Source organism: Giraffa tippelskirchi, chromosome 10 (assembly GCF_054371585.1).
Source record: "Giraffa tippelskirchi isolate mGirTip1 chromosome 10, T2T-mGirTip1v1.2.pri, whole genome shotgun sequence".
NCBI lineage: Eukaryota > Metazoa > Chordata > Mammalia > Artiodactyla > Giraffidae > Giraffa > Giraffa tippelskirchi.
Genome location: NC_137284.1, coordinates 66517935 through 66539306, shown reverse-complemented (window position 1 = coordinate 66539306; position 21372 = coordinate 66517935). Strand labels below are relative to the sequence as shown.

At 36.3% G+C, this 21372-nt stretch overlaps 1 protein-coding gene across 13 annotated transcripts in view; it reads right to left on the bottom strand.

The window, feature by feature from the left end:
- Window positions 1–1598: 1598 nt before the first annotated feature.
- PHF14 (PHD finger protein 14) overlaps window positions 1599–21372 on the bottom strand; it is a 198816-nt gene continuing 179042 nt past the window's right edge. For 5 of the 13 annotated variants that reach the window (XR_014067028.1, XR_014067026.1, XM_081535370.1 and 2 more), the window contains 2 exons: window positions 2316–2367; window positions 1599–1800 (listed from right to left, as the gene is read on the bottom strand). Coding sequence is in view for 6 of the 13 variants with exons in the window: in XM_081535370.1 (XP_081391496.1) it covers window positions 1799–1800; window positions 2316–2367 (54 nt within the window). In the remaining 7 variants the exon portion in view is untranslated. Of the gene's footprint in view, window positions 1801–2198; window positions 2483–21372 lie in introns of all 13 variants that reach the window. The other 8 variants (XR_014067027.1, XR_014067025.1, XM_081535369.1 and 5 more) reach the window with 4 other exon arrangements.

Sequence of the window (21372 nt, the reverse complement as noted above, 5' to 3'; positions counted from 1 at the left end):
ATGGTTAAGAAGAAAAATAATTAAACAGGACATAGCAGGTGGTAAATAAGATGCTAAAAAGAAAGACTGGATGTTTTGGGGGAATGATAGTGAATTGAAAGAGATACGATGTTAGTAGGTATTTCACAAGGATTAAATGTGATATTCTGGGGTGAGACTTCTTGGGTTTGAAGTTTTGCTCTGCCCATTACAAGCAATATAACCTTGGTTAATTTATTCCCCCTAAGCCTCAAACTTATCATTGGTAAAGCGAAAAAGTAATAACTATCTTTCATGTTAATAGTGTTTATTAGTGGTATAAAAAATAGTGTCTAGCACAGTATCTACAACACAATCAATGTAATAAATGATCATGATGAACTGAATCATGTATTATTGTTTTTCAAAAAGACGCCACTAATATAACTCCAATCTAAGTGAATATGGGTTATTTTGAAATAGACTAATACGTATTCCAAAAATAGGAAAAAAAAGGGAGGAGTCAAATTATCTTTATATTTGCTTATTGTAAAGGCCCTCTTCAGACTCTGACATGCCTTCTTAGGCTTTTCTTTGGCTCAAAGTCTGCTTCAGAATTCACCACCCAGGGAGTCCAGTTTGTGGGATACAGCTGTTTTCCTGGTATCCATTATTTGAGGTTATATACATCAGTGAATTTTCTATCTTGCCTACTTGCAGTTTTCCCCATTTTGGTGTGGTATAATCATAGCTGCCAGCCTGGCCCACTGTCACACCTTTACAGGGCTTCTCAGATGCTTGTGATAAAACCATCGCTCCAGGGTAAGTACAATACACAGACTCCATTCTCACAGGGAAGTGTATGCTAGCATGTTCTTATAAGCTTTCCAAAGTTTTGCTTCTCATTTTAAGAAACTCTGCTTTAATAAGCAAACAAAGGCATCTGCCAAAAACATTTGGCTCTGCAAATAGCAAGTAGATTTGTTCCTCCTGCTGAGGTTGGCAGATGATAGCTTAGGAATTAGAATCAGGAAAAGTAAAATGTCTGGTTACTGAGAACTCTGATAAAGATAGGAATCAAAGGAATTTTAGAAAACTCCTAAGCCAAAGAAACACAAGTAGGGAACAAATGTCCAGAAAAAATGTGTAGGGCCTAGCACAAACAAGGTCCTTAGTAAATATCATATGAATTCAAAATCATGGTACTACTTCTGTCACAGAGGATGTTAAATTACCATTTCTTTTCAGCCTTTATCTGCAATCCTAGAGTATTATGTGATATATAAGTTGATGAAATCAGAAAACGATATTTCATCCTGTGGCACTTGCTGGTTTTCAGAGTTTTTACATGCAAACATTTTCTGTTCATTTTTGAACTATGTTGGATTTATATTAATAATTGGAATTCTATTAAGGTTCCTGAAGAAGACGACACAGACTTGCAAGTGAAAAAAAAGACTTTCAGAGTTTTTTTTTTAGGTCATTCACATGTGCTAACACTTGGGTTACAGATAACAGAAAATTCTGTCTCTATCCTCAAATTTCAGTAGAGAATTAAAAAAAATATTTCAAAGGTCTAACTTTTATATAAATGTTTAAATTGCTCTAAAAAGCATACAAATTCCAAATGCAAGCTCCCATTTCATTTTCAATGACTTTATTGAGAACATTTTGCAAATTAGATTTTACAGTTTAACATTTTACAATTAGAAATTTTATCTACTACTACATAAGTTGCAAACTTCTCAAAACACTACAGAAAATCCTTTATTTCTTTGAATTTTTCTGTTCCACACTGAGCTCCTGAGATATATTTTTTCTTTCAGCTTCATTTTCGTCTTCCTGTGAAATAAATTTGAGAAAACATTAAAATACAAACTTTAGAGCATTTAATCACCTATATTTCATACACTTTAACTTCATTTCTCTGAAGAATTAACTATCATGATTTCAGTAATACTAGGGAAAAGGCTATAAACAAAATGGCACAATTATGTGACATTTAAATATTTACAGTGAGTGCTGTTTTATACTACATGTTGACTAAATTTTTCTATATATTTTTAAAAGCAACTTATTTTATCAATGACCTAAAAATTACTTTTGAAAACACTTGCCACTAAAAAGTACCCCTTTTAGGGGTCAATCAGATATTTTTACTTCACTATTTGATAAAAAAAAGTAAATTTAACTTCTGAGACACTTCATGTACATTGGCATTTTTGTCTCATCCAGCATACTTTCTTGACAGGTCTGCCAATTTTCCAATTACTTGTACCACCATATGTTATCTGAAAATCAGTCAGCTCTAAAATAGGAAACTCTAAAATGGGCATGTCAGGCAATAGAATGCTTACATCTTCTACAGTTTCGATTCTGAGTGGTGGCTTCATAATTCATAGCAGGCTCCTGTAGAACATGGTGAATAAATAAAGTGACATCATAATGTCTGCTTCCATAGGAATGAAATACATCTTTTGTTCAATATTAAATGGTGACCTCCAAAGTATACATAAATGAGAATCTGGAAAAATATGTCATCTTACATTTTATAATCCATCTCATCATCTATGTTCTTTTAACAACACCCAAGTACAAAGCAGTCTTGCTTTCCTAGTATTCCTGAAAGGCCTTTCATTTTTATTAACTGAGGTAAAAAGCACTAACTCTTTACAAGTTAAAAGTATGAGTATCTTAATTTCTTAACCATCTCTGGACAACAGTAATAATATCAATATCACCAAACATATAAGCCTGTATCTCTTTATCTTCTCATAAAACCGAATTCAATTAAATTAAATAATTACTGAGCTTTGGTTAGTAAACTGACTTTATTAAATAAATGCAAATCAAGGTGTGTGTATATATATATATATATATATATATATATATATATATATGTTTTCCATGAAAAACCACATCATTGCCCATAAATATTAAGGTGGAGAAAGCTTCCTTTATAGACACTGTCTCTAAACTTCAAGAGTAACTGTGATTTAGCCTTTGTCAATACCAGGAAAGTAGAAAAGTTATCAATATTATCAGTCAGCCTGAATAATTATAGATATGTTGGATACAGAGGATGGGGTTCTAAATATCAATTTAGGTGATGTAATTTTAATATATTTTTCTAAGTATAACAACCACTGACTGTTTTTTTTTTTTTTTTTCAAATTTTCTCTACTGAATAGAGATATAATGTTCAATTGACTATCGAAAATCTGTTATGAACAGATAGCTTCTGGGCTTCCCCGGTGGCTGGCTTCCCAGTGGTAAAGAATCTGCCTGCAATGCAGGAGCCGCAGGAACTGCGGATTTGATCCCTGGGTTGGGAAGATCCCCTGGAGGAGGGCATGGTAACCCACTCCAGTATTCTTGCCTGGAGAATCTCTTCGACTGAAGAGCCTGGCAGGCTACAGTCCACAGGGTCACAAAGTCCAAACACGACTGAAGCAACTTAGCACACACACACACACGCACGCAGAGTTTCCACTTTAACTCAACACTTTAACTCAAACAGAGATTACATTTTAATTACAACCTAATAAAAACCAAATCCTATTCCATATTTTCCACTGTCTTCTTCAGGTGAAACACTGACAGAAAGTGTTACATCAGCAGGTAAAGGTGGCAAGTTTTTATTAGGTAGGACTGAATGTGTCTATATGTTGCTCAAGGCAAGGTTTTATCTTTTTTTATCTTATATTCCTACCATCTAACAGGGCATATTTAGTATCTAGGTGGAGTTCAACAAACGTTTCCTGAACTATTTTAAATACTGGGATAAAGACTCGGGGGGGGATGGGATGGGGAGGGAGGTGGGAGGGGGGTCCGGGAGGGGGAGCACATGTGGACCCATGGCTGGTTCGTGTGGATGTATGGCAGAAACTACTACAATATTGTAAAGTAATTAGCCCCCAACTAAAATAAATAAATTTATTAAAAAAAAAAAAAGAATGAATAAGAGGTGTGTGCTTTGGAAAAGCAAAATATCCTTCATTATCCAGTGGTTACACTTCTGAGTTTACTAAACAGTATTGAAAACAGGAATAAGCAAAAATGTTTAAGCAACATTAGCCAAAATTGCCTTTACCAAATTCATAGTCTTTAATTTTTGAAAAAAAAAAATTGAGCTTTTATCATGTGAACGGTCTAGTAAGTCCTCACAGCAATATGACTTACTGGTTTAACAAGTGTGGTTACCTAGTTTTTCCCTAAGCACTCAGAAGTATGTATAATATTTACCTCCATAATTAACTAACATTCTTTATATAATGTCAGTCTTTTTGTTGAATTTTTCTTAGTAATAAAGTATAGCTAATAAATGCATGTCTATTCTAATAGTACTTCCAGGATAGGTACAAAAGTTTCTTATGATGAGAGCATGTCTTAAGATATCTTGCCTTTCTATGCCTTTAAATTATTTGTGTCAGTTAGCAAGATACAATCTCTTCTTCCTTTGCATAAAAATAGCTGTAATCTGCATATAGAAAAGGATTATGGAAGTGTAGAGAAGGCACTGAGTCTCACTGATAAGAGTCCCACACAACATAATTGCTGTGGCATAGTATCACCAAAATAATAAAAATAACAGCAATAGATTTTAATCACTATAAATAAAATATCAGAATTAGATGTAATAAAACTCCAGAAAAGATTTTAGAAGTTGTCTTTTTTTTTTCAGAAGTGCTAACTTGTATTTCTAACGTTACATTGTCAATTTTTATAAGAACTTTATAAACAGTTCAAGATTAATAAAATCATTAAAATAGTTCAGGCAGCAAATCAAATATCATTCACAACTGACTGTGTAATAAATGAAACTACAAAGAAAGGAAGCTCTTTTACCGAAGTATTTCTTCACTACTGGATTAATAAAGGCTGGCAAAAATTTCTTCTGAGAGATGGCAGGGTTTGTCACTCTTTTCTAAGATAAGACATCTGTTTGCTTCCCAGTGAAAGAAGACCCTTGCTACAAGGATCATTTTCTTAGTGACAGCCCTGACAAGTTTGACATTTGTTTCATGAAGTGTTCTGAAGCAGCCAACAAGAAAACATACCCTTTGGGGCTACTGGGAAGTAGACAGGTTTACCTCTTAATGTTTAAGCCTGCTAATTTATACTCCAGAAAACATGTTGATTATAGCAACCTTGCAGATCTGCTGTTACATGAGGAATTTCAGGAATACACACACTAACACTCATAATGCCAAATCATTACATGTGATTCCTTGACCTCCCTGCTCTTTGTACACTGACAGCATTGTTGGAGTGAGGAGAATGATAATTTCTAGGCATACATGGACTATGTAATTATGGTCTCATGCTCCAGGTGGCAACATGAGAACTAAAAGAGTTATTCAAACAGAGAAATAAGTAAAAACAGTGCCAGTTTTCATCTAAACTAGATCCCATAAAACCCAAGAGTCTGTTTAAATACTACTCAGCTTGCAGCATCAATTTGGAAGAGGTGGCCTTCTATTTCCCTTTATTTACAAATTTGACTGTTCTCATAATAGTTGAAAGAATTAATGTCAATAAAACCTATCCATCCCACTTTTCCTTTCTCTTGAAGTAACCAACTCCAAACAAAGAGCAATTATTTTAGCAGCTGGACTTCTTAATGCTCAGGTAGTATCTAGATTCAAAATTACAGTCTATGAATACAGATGACTTTGTATTTACCCTACAGACTGTCAAGTTTTAAATGATTTCTTTTAAAGGTTGGATTATACAAAGGGACAAACTTTCTCCATTATTTCATTTTATCTTTAAGGATGACTTTATGAGTACCTTTAGAGTAGAGAAATCTGTCAAACACTACGTTAACCAAACGATTAGGGTTAACATTACCAGTAATGCATATTAACATCAACACTTTGGTAAGATGCTTTACAAAGGGCATGTTAATTCTGATTTGTGGTATCCTTCCCAGCAATGCATGAACCTCAGTCTAATAAGAAAACATCAGATTAAACACTCTATAAAAGAATTGAGCAGTAGAAGATAATAACACTATAGGAAGCTGGATGAAGGGCAAATGGGAGTTATCTGTGCTATTTCTGCAACTTTTGAAAGTGAAAGTGAAGTTGCTCAGTCGTGTCCAACTCTTTGCGACCCCATGGACTGCAGTCTACCAGGCTCCTCCATCCATGGGATTCTCCAGGCAAAACTACTGGAGTGGGTTGCCATTTTCTTCTCCAGGGGATCTTCCCAACCCAGGGATCGAACCCAGGTCTCCCACATTGTGGGCAGATGCTTTACCCTCTGAGCCACCAGGGAAACCCGCAAGTTTTGGTAAGTCTACAATTATTTTAAAATAAAAAAAGATTTAAAAAACAAAATAGAAATGAATACTTGATGAAAGTTTTCTAAATTCAAAGTAAGGGTGATTTATGCACAAAGATTTTATGTAGAAGAAAATTCAAGGTTACTTTAGCCTCTACATTGAAAATATACAGCTAAAATAAATTGTTTATGCTTTCCATTTTTGTACTTAAAATTCCTTCCTTAAGTACCTCAACTGTTTATTATGATGATGCTATTAATTTTTTATTTTCTTGTCTGTGCTTCCAGGCATTTTTCTTACATTTGTACTCTGAGTACAGATTACTTTCACAGTCAGAATATATAAGCTTTATTTCCAGAAATAAGGAAGCATAATGGGAGATTGTTTTCAAAGAGAATGATGTCAGCTGTTTTCATTTTATAGCAGCAAAGACATACGGTGGGAACAGTAAAATAAAGTGAGAAAGTACAACTAAGCACTAAAATATTTCTATTTTCTTATGCTATTTTCTTTAGATTTTAAATATTCCTTTAATCAGAAGTTTCTGTAATCAGATCCAAATTAATAGTTGAAATTATCTGTATGCTTTAACTATGATCCTTTCAAAACTGCAGTATATATGCAGCTTCCAGTAAAAAATATGAAGACACACTTAACCTGTTAATTGTAGAGTAAGCATAGAAAAGCAATATATAATATACTTTAATCTGTGTCAAAAATTACTTTTACTCACTTAAAACATACCAGATGTAACTCTCAACAGCATTTAAGATTGTGCTTTTAATACTGAAAATATGCTAGTGCTGCACAATGGGAAAAATTTATCTTAATAACTGAAAAAACACTGATGATAATGAAAATGTTTTAGGCAAAAATGAGCATGCTACATGCTTCAGACTAAAATTAATTAGAGTCTTTAACGTTTTACAATTCCACCATAATTCTTTAAATGGTGCATTTACTTCATGGCAATAAACACTTGGATCATTAAGTAAAGTGCAAAATGTGTGTGATGTGCTACATTTAACAACCTTTGGCCCTTTTTTCTGTACTTCTGGCATTCAGTTTTCCAATGCATTGAATAAGCAATTGAAGACCACAATTAAATTTCCTGACATTGCATATTTGAGATTCTTATTTCATTTAATACAAAAGGCAATTAGTTTACCGTTTTACAACTGAATCCCAACTCTAGTGGGCCATGATAAAGATACTGAAATGAACTTACAAGAAATGCTTAATTAAATTTACAGTAAAAAGCAAAAGGTTTTTTTTCTCATGACAGAAGTTGCATATTTAATTAGAAAGTCTAGAGCTACACTGTAAAATTACAGTAACCTGGGAAGTTCTTAGTGAACCTAGCTCAAACATAAATGTTGCTAAATAAGATGGAGCTATTTTATACATTTCTACCTTTTTTCTCTACTTAGTGATTCAACAAAAGATAGTTAAATATTATATAATATTGTAACATTATCTAATATGGTAATATTATCTAATATGGTAATATTACAAAATCATGGGTTTTATGTTAATAGCAAGTATAATACATACATAAAAGGACAATGAGTGCTCAGTCATGTTCGACTCTTTGCGACCCCATGAACTGTAGCCCTCCAGGCTCTGTTCATGGAATTTTCCAGGTAAGAATACTGGAGAGGGTTGCCATTTGCTACTGCAGAAGATCTTCCTGACCCAGGGACTGAACTTGTGTCTCCTGCATTGGCAGGTGAATTCTTTACCCCTGTGCCACCTGGGAAGCCCCAAAGGGATGGTAATAAATTTCTAATTTCATGTATGTGTATATATGAATTTCATATCTCATTTATTTCATTAATTAGCAATCATATCTCTCCATTTGTGATTCTGGAGATCTAGTTGAGTAGGTTTGCCCTTCTAAATCTTTAGTTTATCTTGTTACCTTTAACTTCTTTGTGGTGTTTTTTGATAGCATGGAAATGGGATAGTTAAAAATAAGGCTTTGGATTTCCCATGTATGATTTGAGATCAAGAGAGAATTTTTGTGACCTGGGAAGAAAGGCCCTAAGGATTGGTCAGCCATTTGGGGAGGGCATATTTAAAGGAAAGGGAAAACAGTAAGTGCAAGGTAAGAGTCTGGCAACATCGAATTAAAAAAAGGAAGATGAATGATGGATGGTAAGTGTGAGTTAGGGCAGACGCTTAATGAGCATAAACCTGATTCTATAAGCTTATATCTTCCCATAAACATGAAAAAAAAAGCACAACTTTGAATTTTTAGGTATTTAGCAGGTTGCTAACCTACTGGACCTAGAAATTTTAACCATATTCCTTTCTTCTCTGACAGATGAATTCTTGTATTAGGCATATGTTTGATAACCCCTGCAGAACTTATGATCTTAAAGATAATAAATTTTCCCTCTCTGGTAGACTTCTAATATCTAGGAAATAAGCTTAGAAGTGTACACAAGAAATCAAATTCTATAATGGGGAAATATATTTTCAAATGAGAACAGCACAAATCCAATGTATATGAATTAAAAGATTATGTTATAGTAAGATATAAAATTTTAAGAGGCTTTTCAGAAAGTATTTTTTGCATAAATCATCTATTATTCACTAAATGTAACATTACAAAAATCCTAAATGTGCTAATATTTAAAGATAATACATATGAACTTTTACTTTTCCTACAGGTATTCAAAGAGAAGAGACATTTCTGAATTTATATTGTTTGATTTTTTTTCTGTCCTAAATATACACATACAAGATTAAATTTCATCTAGCAAAAATGAGGCAAAAAGAATGTCTAAAAATGTTTGAGGTAACAAGCTCACCACTAAAATTACAGTTCCACAGCTAAGAAATTTCTAGGTTGTATAAAAATCAGTGACTGACTAATTAAAATTTCCAGTCATACATGTACTGTTTTATGCTTGGAAATTATTCAGCAATAAATGAGTTCCTTATACAAGCTGGAAAATACTTATATACAGCATATTTTTATTTATCAATATAAGAAATAACCATTGATACTTGAATTGGCCATTGTGGAAGAAGTCACCTCTTCAATAATATGTGACAGCATTTTGTTTATCCTTCACGATATGATGAGAAGTTTAATGCGATATAGATTTAAAAGGCATTTTACATATATAATATTAAAAGGATTTTGGTGGAGCAGATCAAGATGGCGGACTAGAGGGGTGTGGAGCTCACCTGCTCTGTGTGTGTGTTTGTGTGTGTGAGTCATTCAGTCGTGTCCGACTCTGTGACCCCATGGACTATAGCCCACCAGGCTCCTCTGTCCACTGGGATTCTCCAGGCAAGAATACTGAAGTGGTTTGCCATGCCCTCCTCCAGGGGATTTTCCCAACCCATGGATTGAACCCAGGTCTCCTGCACTGCAGGCGGATTATTTACTGTCTGAGCCACCAGGGAAGCCCTGATCTGCTCTAATAAATACATAAAAATATACCTACATGTGGAACAATTCTCACAGAATACCTATTGAAAGCTTTCAGAAGATCTTATACAATCAAAGCTGCAAGAAAGATCCCTATGTGTACAATGAAGGGAAAAGGGAGAAAAGGAGGAATCAGGACAGAACCTGCACCCCTGGGAACCTCCTTCACTACCTAGGAAATGTGCTAAAACACACAGGGAGCATCAGAGGCTGGAGAGGAGAGAGTGCAAGCTGGCCTGTGTCCCTCAGAGTGGAGAAAGACCAGCAGAAACAGTCCTGGCCACCTTGCTGCACTTCCCAGCTGGGGATATGCACCTGCTGGTGTGTGCGGTGACTGGGTGCTGAAACTTGGGCGTTAGCAGACAGACCTAGGGAAAAGTACCAGTTTGTTTGTGGAGAGACAGACTAATGTTCTTAAAGTGAGGCCCAGATCATGAGTGAGGAATGTGCGTAGGATGGAGGGCAGATCCATCATAGGAGCCCCACCGTCAACTCGTAAAGGAGAGCTGTGGGTCTACCCACACTTCATTCTCGGTGTGCTCACAGCAGGGCATGGTTCCCATACCATGGATTTTGTGAACTTCACAGGCATTCATATGGAAGTGGGGCTGAATTCTGAACTGACTTCCAGGACTCCTGCAGTGGAGGTGGCCCCCGAGTGCTGCAGGAATAGCAGCAACAGCGATTTCTGTGGATGCACAAACCAGATGACAGGCAGTGCCACAGGCACATGTCCCTGCAGACAGCTGGGGAAGAACATGCAGTGGCTCCTCTTGTAGAGGAAACACTCCAGTCCCACTCTAACCCACAGGTTAGAACTGGATCTGGGGGCTTGTACTCCAACAACTGGAGAGCAGACCCTATCCCCCAAAGGGCTGTGACAACCACAGAGCAAAGCCTGCCCAACATCCCAGTGTAGGCTTTGTCCACCAAAACACCAAACATATCCCCTATCAAGGAGACAAGGGTCAGCATACCCTGAAGAAAGACTTGGCAAGCATCCATACCAAAAACAACCTGGCATCAACAATACTGGACTCAAACAGTCTACATAGAGTCACTCACACATATAACAGGCCTTTAAAACCACAGTAGATAACTTGTTTCTCCTAAATTCATAGAATCAGAGAAATATTGTTGTTCAGTTGCTTAGTCGTGTCTGACTCTTTGTGACTCCATGGACTGCAGCATGCAGGCTTCCCTGTCCTTCACCATCTCCTGGAGTTTGCTTAAACTCATGTCCATTGGGTCAATGATGCCATCCAACTATCTCATCCTGTCATCCCATTCTCCTCCCGCCTTCAATCTTTGAGAAATACAAGTAGAATGAAAAGGCAAAGGAACTACTGCCAATTAAAAAAAAAAAAAACCCAAGAGAATCCCTCTGAATGACCAATGATACAGACCAACCAGTCTATCAGACCTCAGTTTCAAAAAGGTGTTAATAAAAATGCAAAAGGAATTAAGAAAGACTAGCAACAGAAATGTATACCACTGTAACAAGAAACCAGAAATCATAAAGAGGAGCTAATCAAAATCAGACAATCCAATTTTTGAGGTGAAAACTGAGCTAAAGGCTATAAATAGCACACAATGTAGCAGAATCAGTAAGTGATCTGGAAGACAAAATAACAGAAATCACCCAATCAGAACAGGAGACACAAAGTCAAATTAAAATAGTGAAAGTAATATATGAAACCTATGGGATAATACAAAGCATGTCAATCTATACATAATAGGCCTTCTAGAAGGAGAAAAAAAGAGAAAAGGGGATCAAAAATATATTTGAAGACATTACGGCTGAAAACTTTCCAAACCTAAAGAAGGAAGCAGATATCCAGGTACAGCAAGCAAAGAGGGTCCTTAAGATGAATCCAAAACATATCTAACAAGATCTACTCCAAAACATATCTAACAAGATCTACTCCAAAACATATCATAATTAAAGTGGCAAAGTTAAAGAGAGGATTATAAAGGCAGAAAGAGAAAAACAGTAAGTTACAAGGGAACTCATGTAAGGCTATCAGCTGTGGCTCAGCTGGTAAAAGAATCCGTCTAGAATGCAGAAGACCTGAGTTCAATCCCTGGGTTGGGAAGATCCCCTGGAGAAGGGAAAGGCTACCCATCCAAGTATTCTGGCCTGGAGAATTCCATGGACTCAGTCCATGTGGTCACAAAGAGTCAGACACGACTGAGCAAATTTTCATATTTATAAAAGGGAAAAACATGCAATCTAGAATATTCTACCCAGCAAGATTATATCATTTGGAATAGAAGAGATAAAGAATTTCTCAGATGGGCTTCCCTGGTGGCTCAGTGGTAAAGAATCCACCTGCCAATGTGGGAGACACGGCTTCAATCCCTGGTTGGGGAGGACCCCACATGCGACACAGCAACTAAGCCCATGAGCCACAACTATTGAGCCTGTGCTCCAGAGCCTGGGAGCCACAACTACTGAAGCCCTTGCACCCTAGATTCCATGCTCTGCAACAAGAAGCCATTGAAATGAGAAGCTCATGCACCATAACTAGAGTACCTCTTGCTCACCACAACTACAGAAAAGCCCACACAGCAAGGAAGACTCACCACAGCCAAAAAATAAAATTATAAGTAAATTAAAAAAAAAAGAATTTCTCAGATAAGCAAAAACTAAAAGAATATATGAATATTGTGTGTATTAGATGCTCAGTCACGTCTGACTCTTTGTGACTCCATGGACTGTAGCTCGCCAGCCTCCTCTGTCCGTGGAATTCTCCAAGCAAGAATACTGGAGTGGGTTGCCATGCGCTTTTCCAGGGGATCTTCTTGATTCAAGGATTGAACCTGCATTCCCTCACAGCTCAGCTGGTAAAGAATTTGCCTGCAATGCAAGAGAACTGGGTTCGATTCCTGGGTTGGGAAGATCCCCTGGAGAAGGAAATGGCAATCCACTCCAGTATTCTTGCCTGGAAAATCCCAGACAGAGGAGCCTGGCAGGCTACAGTCCATGGGGTCACAAGAGTTGGACACGACTTAGCGACTAAACCACCAACCACCACCACCTCCCGTATTGCAGGCAGATTCTTTACCATTTGAGCTACCCTAGAGTTTAGTTAGCTCTGTGAATACTAAACCAATCCTAGAAGAAATATCTAAAGGTCTTCATTAAACAGAAAAGAAGCAAGAATCTACATGAAAAGCAAATATATTAAAAAATTGAAGATTACTTAAATAAGCCAGTACAAATATTAACAATAAAAAAGCAAAAAAAATTCTGTGAAAGCAATTATAACTACAATGAACAGCAAAAGGATAAAGATTAAGATGTAAAATAGGACATCATAAAATGTAGGGAGGGAAGTAAGAAAAATGTAGATCTTTTAGAATATATTTGAGTTTATGACTACCAGTTGAAAGCAAATAGGTAAGCTATGGGTTAATATACTTGGAAACCAGGATAATCACAAATCAAAAACATGCAGTACTTCACAAAAATCAAAAAGAAAGGAACTGCAGCATAACAGAAAAGAAAACCATCAAATGTCAAGAGAAAAAACAAAAAGAAGACAGGGACAAAGAAGAAATACAAAGGAATCAACTGGAAAACAAGGTTTAAAATGGCAATAAATAATTATCAATAAATGCTTCAAAGCTAAATGGACTAAATGCTCCAATGAAGACACAGTGGCAGACTGGATAATAAAACAAAAACCTACAATATGCTGCCTACAAGAGATTCTCTTTAGGGAAGAAAATGTATACATTGAAAGCGAGGGGATAGAAAAAGGTGTTTCATGCAAATGGAAATGACAAACCAAAAGCAGCAATATTCATATCAGACAAAACAGACTTTAAATCAAAGGCCATAAAGAAAGACAAAGGAGACTACCTAATGATAGAAGGATCAATTCAAGAAGAGGCAAGATCAATTCAAGAAGAGGCACATATGCACCCATTATAGAAGCGTCTAAATACATAAATAACAACAGACATACAGGGGCAAACTGATGGGAATATAATAATATTAGGAGACTTTTAACACCCCACTGACATCAATGGATAGATCTTTCAGAAAGAAAATCAATAAGGCAATGGAGATCCTAAATGACACAACAGAACAGACTTAATTGAGATCGATAGGATAGTACATCTAAAAAGATCAGAATATATATTCTTTTCAAGTGCATATGGAACATTCTCTAGGATAAATACATCCTCTACATACTAGGACACAAAACAAACCTCCATAAATTAAGAGGATGGAAATTATTTCAAATATCTTTTCTAACTACGAAATGAAAATAGAAATCAATCACAAAAAGAGAAACAAGAGGAAAAAATGATTACATGGAGACTAAACAAAATGTTACTAAAAACTCAGTGAGTTAATGATGAAATCAAAGAGAAAATAAAAAATACCTTGAGACAGATGATGATAAAACACAACCATACAAAATCTATGGGGCACAGCAAAAGTCGTTCTAAGCAAACCTGAGAAAAAAGAACAAAGCTGGAGGTATAACCTTTCCAGACTTCAGACAACATTACAGAGCTACAGTAATTAAAACAGCATGGTATTGGCACAAAAGCAGACATAGATCGATGGAACAGAAAAGAGAGCACAGAAGCCCGTACACCTTTGATCAGTCAGTCTTCTTCAACAAAGGTGACATATATAATGGAGAAAGACATTTTCTTCAGCAAGTGGTGTTTGGAAAGCTGGACAGCCACATGTTAATCAATAGAGTTAGACCACTCCTTCACACCATGCACAAAATTAAACTCAAAGTGACTTAAAGACTTATTAAGACATGATACCATAAACCTTCTGGAAGAGAACATAGGCAAAATATTCTCTGACATAAATCGTACCAATGTTTTCTTAAAGCACTCTCCCAGGGCAAAAAGAAATAAAAGCAAAGATAAACAAATGGGCCCTAATCAAACTTATAAGCTTTTGCACAGCAAGAAAAGAAAAGAGTTAGTTCCTCAGTTGTTTCCAACTCTTTGCGACCCCATTATAGCCCACCAGCCTCCTCTCTGTCCATGGAATTCTCCAGGCAAGAATATTGGCATGGGTAGCCATTCCCTTCTTCAGGGGATCTTCCTGGCCCATGGACTGAACTGAGGTGTCCTGCATTGCAGGCAGATTCTTTACTGTTGGAGCCACAAGGAAACCGTAAACAAAATGAAAAGACAGCCTATGGACTGGGAGAAAATATTTGCAAATGATGTGACTGACAATGGCTTGATTTCCAAAATATATAAACAACTCATACAACTCAGGGCTTCCTGGTGGCTCAGTGGTAAAGAACTGGCCTGCCAATGCAGTAGATGCAGGTTTGATCCCTGGATCAGGAAGACCCTTGGAGAAGGAAATGGCAACCCAGGCCAGTATTCTTGCTTGAGAAATTCCATGGACAGAGAAGTCTGGCAGTTTACAGTCCACAGAGTTGCAACATGTCAGATTCAACTTAGCGACTAAACAACAACAACATACAACTCAGTAACAAAAAAACAAACAATCCAATCAAAAAATGGGCAGAAGACCTAAATAGACATTTTTCCAAAGAAGATATACAGATGACCAACAAGCACATGAAAAGATTTTCAACACTGCCAATTATTGGAGAAATGCAAATCAAAACTATATTGAGGTATCATCTCACACAGTTCAGAATGGTCATCATGAAAAAGTTTATAAATACTAAATGCTGAAGATGGTTTGGTGAAAAGGGAACCCTCCTATACTGCTGGTAGAAATGTAAATCGGTACCAGCCACTATGGAAAATAGTAATGTGTTCCTTAAAACCTAAAAATAGAGTTACCTAATGATCCAGCAATCCCACTCCTGCTCATATATCCAGAAAAGACAAAAACTCCAATTTGAAAAGATACATGCACCCTAATGCTCAAAGCAGCACTATTTCCAGTAGCCATGGAAACAACCTTAGTGTCCATCAACAGATGAATGGATAAAGAAGTGGTACATATATACAATGGAATATTACTCATCCACAAAAAGAATAAAATAATGTCATTTGCAGCAACATGGGTGAACCTAGAGAATATCATACTAAGCAAAATACGGCAGAAAGAGAAAGATGAATACCATATGATAAAACCTGTGGAATCTAAAAAAACCATACAAATGAACTTATTTACAAAATAGAAACAGACTCACAGACATAGATAACAAACTTATGGTTACCAAAAGGGAAAGGGGTAGGGGGAAGATAAGTTAGGAGTATGGCATTAACAGATACACAACAAGATAAACAACAAGGATTTACTCTACAGCACAGGGAACTATATTCAATATCTTTTAATAGCCTATAATAGGTATAAAAAATTTATTGTGTATAAATATGTGCATAAACAAATCACTCTGCTGTACACATGAACCTAACACAATATTGTAAATCAATATTCAACTAAAAAATTATACTTCAATTAAAAAAATTTTTTTGCTTAGTCAAGCTCTATAGTTAATATTTACCTAGACTATGTATCAAATCACTGTCGAAGAAGTAGAATTTATATAAATGGTAATATCACAAACTGAAAGTGCTACTTTAGAGAAGAGGTAGAAGACATTTAGAAAGTGAAAGGTAACACAAACTCCCCTAATGAAAATGAAGTTATTTATATAACTTGATGTTTAGGTTTGATAACTGTCCTACTATATAAGAAGTTATCAAAAGAAGCTGGGTGCTTCACACTCTCCGTACATGTTTTTGCAACGCTTTTAAAATCAAAGTTATCTCAACACAAAAAGTAAGAACAGATAAGCAAACAGACAAATGATCTTTGTTAGATGATTTAGAAATAGGTATACTTATGTTGTAAATACTATCAAGTTTCTCACCAAAATAGTATGCAGAGGTTATCAGAGTTATGAGTAACAGTTTTGGCATTTCTGTGATATGGACAGCTCATTACAGACTCCATACTGTAAACTAGTAAATTGTATTTACTGCTTGCCAGTAAAATCATAAAGTCATTCAGAGATACTGAGTTATGTTTCACACATGAAATTCATTGTACTGTTTGAGGATTCATGAAGTTTAATAAGAACCATGAGAACCAGATTCAACTCTTAACGGTAAAATAATCTTCTCATTTTACAAGACTCATCATCTCTTGACTCATATTAAACATTTTATCTTTTAAAGATAATATTAAGTATTGAAGTAAGTTCTATTCCTAGAATCCTTCCTTTCTTCCTCCTGCAAAAATTTATTGAACAATGACTGTGTGTCAGACACTGGGAAAGGTATTGGAAATAACAAAGATGAATGAAATGTCTTCCTGCCTAGAGGAGCCTCTGTTCCAATGTGGTAGAAAAGTGAAAGTGAAAGTTGCCCAGTTGTGTCTGACTCTTTACAACCATATAGTCCATGGAATTCTCCAGGCCAGAATACTGGAGTGGATAGCCTTTCCCTTCTCCAGGAGATCTCAACCCAGGGATTGAACCCAGGTCTCCTGCACTGCAGGCGGATTCTTCACCAGCTGAGCCACAAGGGAAGCCCAAGAATACTGGAGTGGGTAGCCTATCCTTTTTCCAGCGGATCTTCCTGACCCAGATATCGAACCAGGGTCTCCTGCATTGCACGTGGATTTTTTGCCAACTGAGCTATCAGGGAAGCCCCATGTGGTAGATAGGCAGTCATATAATTACATTGCAAGGGAGAAAGTATATTTTAAAGTCTATCAGGCATAAAATGTAAAGAGAAAAAAATGAACTATGACAATACATAAGGAGAGTTTTTTAAAAAAAGAATGAGTTATATTCTAGAGTTGGGGTATGGCATCAGAATAATATATTCTCCTTCATTCTCAATGATTGGTATTGTGCATCTTTAAAACAAACACTTCTCAACAGCTGGGGTATGGCATTGTAATAATATATCCTCCTTCATTCTCAATGACTGGCATTGTGCATCTTTGAAACAAACACTTCTCAACGTAACTTACAATGACTATTCTTTTATTAAGATTAACTCAACATCAAAGGACTACATCTTTGAGAGATAAACTTATGCTTAAAAGTGAATTTTTAAAACTTTACTCCCAAGTGAACAGATTAAGTTGCTGCAAACGTCTCTATTTCAAGTTGAATGCTATTTTCCCTAGAGTGAATCCATTAATCTTCTGTTTTATTGGAAATAGCTCATTAGACATCCAAGTAACACATTTCCTATGGCACATTAATTTTTCATGAGTGAAAAAAAGTTGATTTTGCTTCAAAAAAATAAAAATAATATTTTAGAAAATTCCACAGAAATTTTCTCTAGTAGTGGTACTTCATATCAGAGGCAAATATAACAGTCACATTTTCTACATTCTGAATTCAAAAGATTGGATAAATACTATTTTGCTCTTAAAAGAAAAGTGTTAAATGTTTTAAACTCTTTGCTTTAAACTTGCTGAAAACCAAATACTGATACTGTCGTAAATGACTGCCAAAAGTAGCCCTTGTGGCAAGTACCAAATCAGTTACAAAGCTTGCTTAAAATGTATTTACTTAACTGATGTTTTCTATGACCAATTAGTTATTCTATAAGTATAAAGTATTTCTCAATATTCATGATCAACACTATAAAACATTAGAAAAAATATTTGATAAAATGACATTTGAAAAACCTATTTGAAAAGATCATTCAGAGAGTTACAAAAGCCGTTTATACATTTTCCCCTGATTATCAACTGTGTGTCAGTTATTGTGATAGGTGCTAAAAAGAAAAAAAAAAACAAAACTGATATATAAGGCAGATTCTGAGCCTTATGAAGCTTTTAATTTCTATCCAAAACAATGATTACGTGAGCAACTATAGTTGCAATTAAGACATGTTCAGTGAAAGTACAATGCTATGAGCATTTTACTAGAACAACCTAAAAGTTTCAGAGAAGCTCGTCCCTGTCCTGAAAATGACATACATTCAGACCTAGAGGATAAGATGGAGAGGTAAACCTAAAGTCCACACACAGATAACATCAGAAGACAAAGGAACATCTTAGGTTAATTCACCCTACGACCATCTAATAGTCTTAATTCTGAATATATCAATACAAGGTATGAAATATTAAAAAGTTACATTTTCTATTACTTGCAGTTAAAGCATCTTTACCAATACAACACTGGCATCTTTGTTAATTTTCTTCTCTTAGTTCTCTGAATTTTCCTCATATCTTTTATTTCTTTTAACTTCCTTTTATCAATGTTTTTAGAACTCTGTTACTCTTATATGGAGATGGCTCTGCTGCTGCTAAGTCGCTTCAGTCGTGTCCAACTCTGTGCGACCCCATAGATGGCAGCCCACCAGGCTCCCCCATCCTTGGGATTCTCCAGGCAAGAACACTGGAGTGGGTTGCCATTTCCTTCTCCAATGCATGAAAGTGAAAAGTGAAAGTGAAGTCGCTCAGTCACGTCCGACTCTTCGCGACCCCATGGACTGCATGCAGCCTACCAGGCTCCTCCATTCATGGGATTTTCCAGGCAAGAGTACTGGAGTGGGGTGCCATTGCCTTTTCCAGGAGATGGCTCTAAGGGGCCTCAAATGCCATCTATTTTATGTTGACTCTCCAATTTATATCTTCAGCCTGGCATATATTCCATGTTTTAAGGTCATGTGTCCAATGTTACCTGATGTCTTCACTGAACTTTTAAATAAGCACTTCAAACAGACCAGGCACAAAGCCAAATTTGCTTGCCTTTCCCCAAGCACTACCAACCTTCCTCAAAAGCCTTATACCTCTCCTGGTCTGTAGTTTATTCAGTTGCTCAAATGCAAACTATAGGAGTCATTCTTTGATTCTTTTCTTTCTCTCATACTCCAGAGCCAACTCCTGTTGTCTCTATCACCACAGATAATACCATTTCAGTCCATATTCCTGCCAGGATTACTCTAATACCTTCCTAATCAATGGCATCCATTTTACGGTTGTACAATTGATTCTCCATTTAATAGGCAGCAATTTTTGTAAGGCACGGAGGATATCACATCCCACCTTTGCTTGAAACCATCCAGTAGCGCTGTATTTAGAGTAGAATCCAAACTCTTGCCATGGCCTATAAAATCTGGCCCCTCCCACCTTTCTGGTTTCATCTTCAACAGTTCTCCAACTTGCTTATTCAGTTCAGTTCAGTTCAGTTCAGTTGCTCAGCCGTGTCCGACTCTTTGCGACTCCATGAACCACAGCACACCAGGCCTCCCTGTCCATCACCAACTCCCGGAGTTTACCCAAACTCATGTCCATTGAGTTGGTGATGCCATCTAACCAACTCATCCTCTGTCGTCCCCTTCTCCTCCTGCCCTCAATCTTTCCCAACATCAGGGTCTTTTCAAATGAGTCAGCTCTTCCCATCAGGTGGCCAAAATATTGGAGTTTCAGCTTCAACATCAGTCCTTCTGATGAAGACTCAGGACTGATCTCCTTTAGGATGGACTGGTTGGATCTCCTTGCAGTCCAAGGGACTCTCAAGAGTCTTCTCCAACACCACAGTTCATAAGCATTAATTCTTCAGCGCTCAGCTTTCTTTATAGTCCAACTCTCACATCCATATATGACTACTGGAAAAACCATAGCCTTGACTAGACGGATCTTTGTTGACAAAGTAATGTCTCTGCTTTTTAATATGCTGTCTAGGTTGGTCATAACTTTCCTTCCAAGGAGTAAGCATCTTTTAATTTCATGGCTGCAATCACCATCTGCAGTGATTTTGGAGCCCCCCAAAATAAAGTCAGCCACTGTTTCCACTCTTCCCCATCTATTTGCCATGAAGTGATGGGACCGGATGCCATGATCTTAGTTTTCTGAATGTTGAGCTTTAAGCCAACTTTTTCACTCTCCTCTTTCACTTTCATCAAGAGGCTCTTTAGTTCTTTTTCACTTTCTGCCATAAGGGTGGTGTCATCTGCATATCTGAGGTTATTGATATTTCTCCCTCCAAACATGCTGGTCTTCCTTTTGATTCCTGAACAAATTGCACTAGCTGTTCTCTCTGCCTTTAACTTTATATGCCTGAGTTGTTTTGTTTTTGTTATACAGTCTTAGTGAGTTCTCTGACGTCATGCACATGGAACCAGCCTTTCCTCTACCAACCAGACTGTTCTTCATAACATTTATCACAATGAAATAACCATTTACTTGCTTATTTTATATATTATCTGTCTTCCCTCACTAGAATGTAATCTCCATGATAGCAGATTTTCTCTGTCTTGTTTACCACAGAATCCTCAGAAGCTAGTGTCATTTCTATTATATCACAATCTCAATATTTCTTTACTGTATGAATAACTACCCTACTATATAACTGCATAGGAAACAAATAAATGGTAGTTTTGACTTTTTCAGTATTTATTAAATACAGAGTATTCACACACACTGTATCTAATACTCACAAGTGCCAGGCAACGTTAAGTATTATCATTCCCATTTCTCATCCAGAAAATTGAGAATTAAAGAGATTAAAGAATTACCCTGGGTAACACACCTAAAAGTGTAAGAGGACCTGGATTTAAACTCAGCTCTGTCTGACTCCAAAGAATTCTCCTTCCAGTATTCCAGACAAGTAGAATTGCTCATGATCCGTAAATTTAAACCTCACTTATTTTTCCAAAATATCAATAATTCATTTTTTGTCCAACAGATACTGACCACGTTAATTGCTCAGTCATACAAAAAGATCTTAAATCT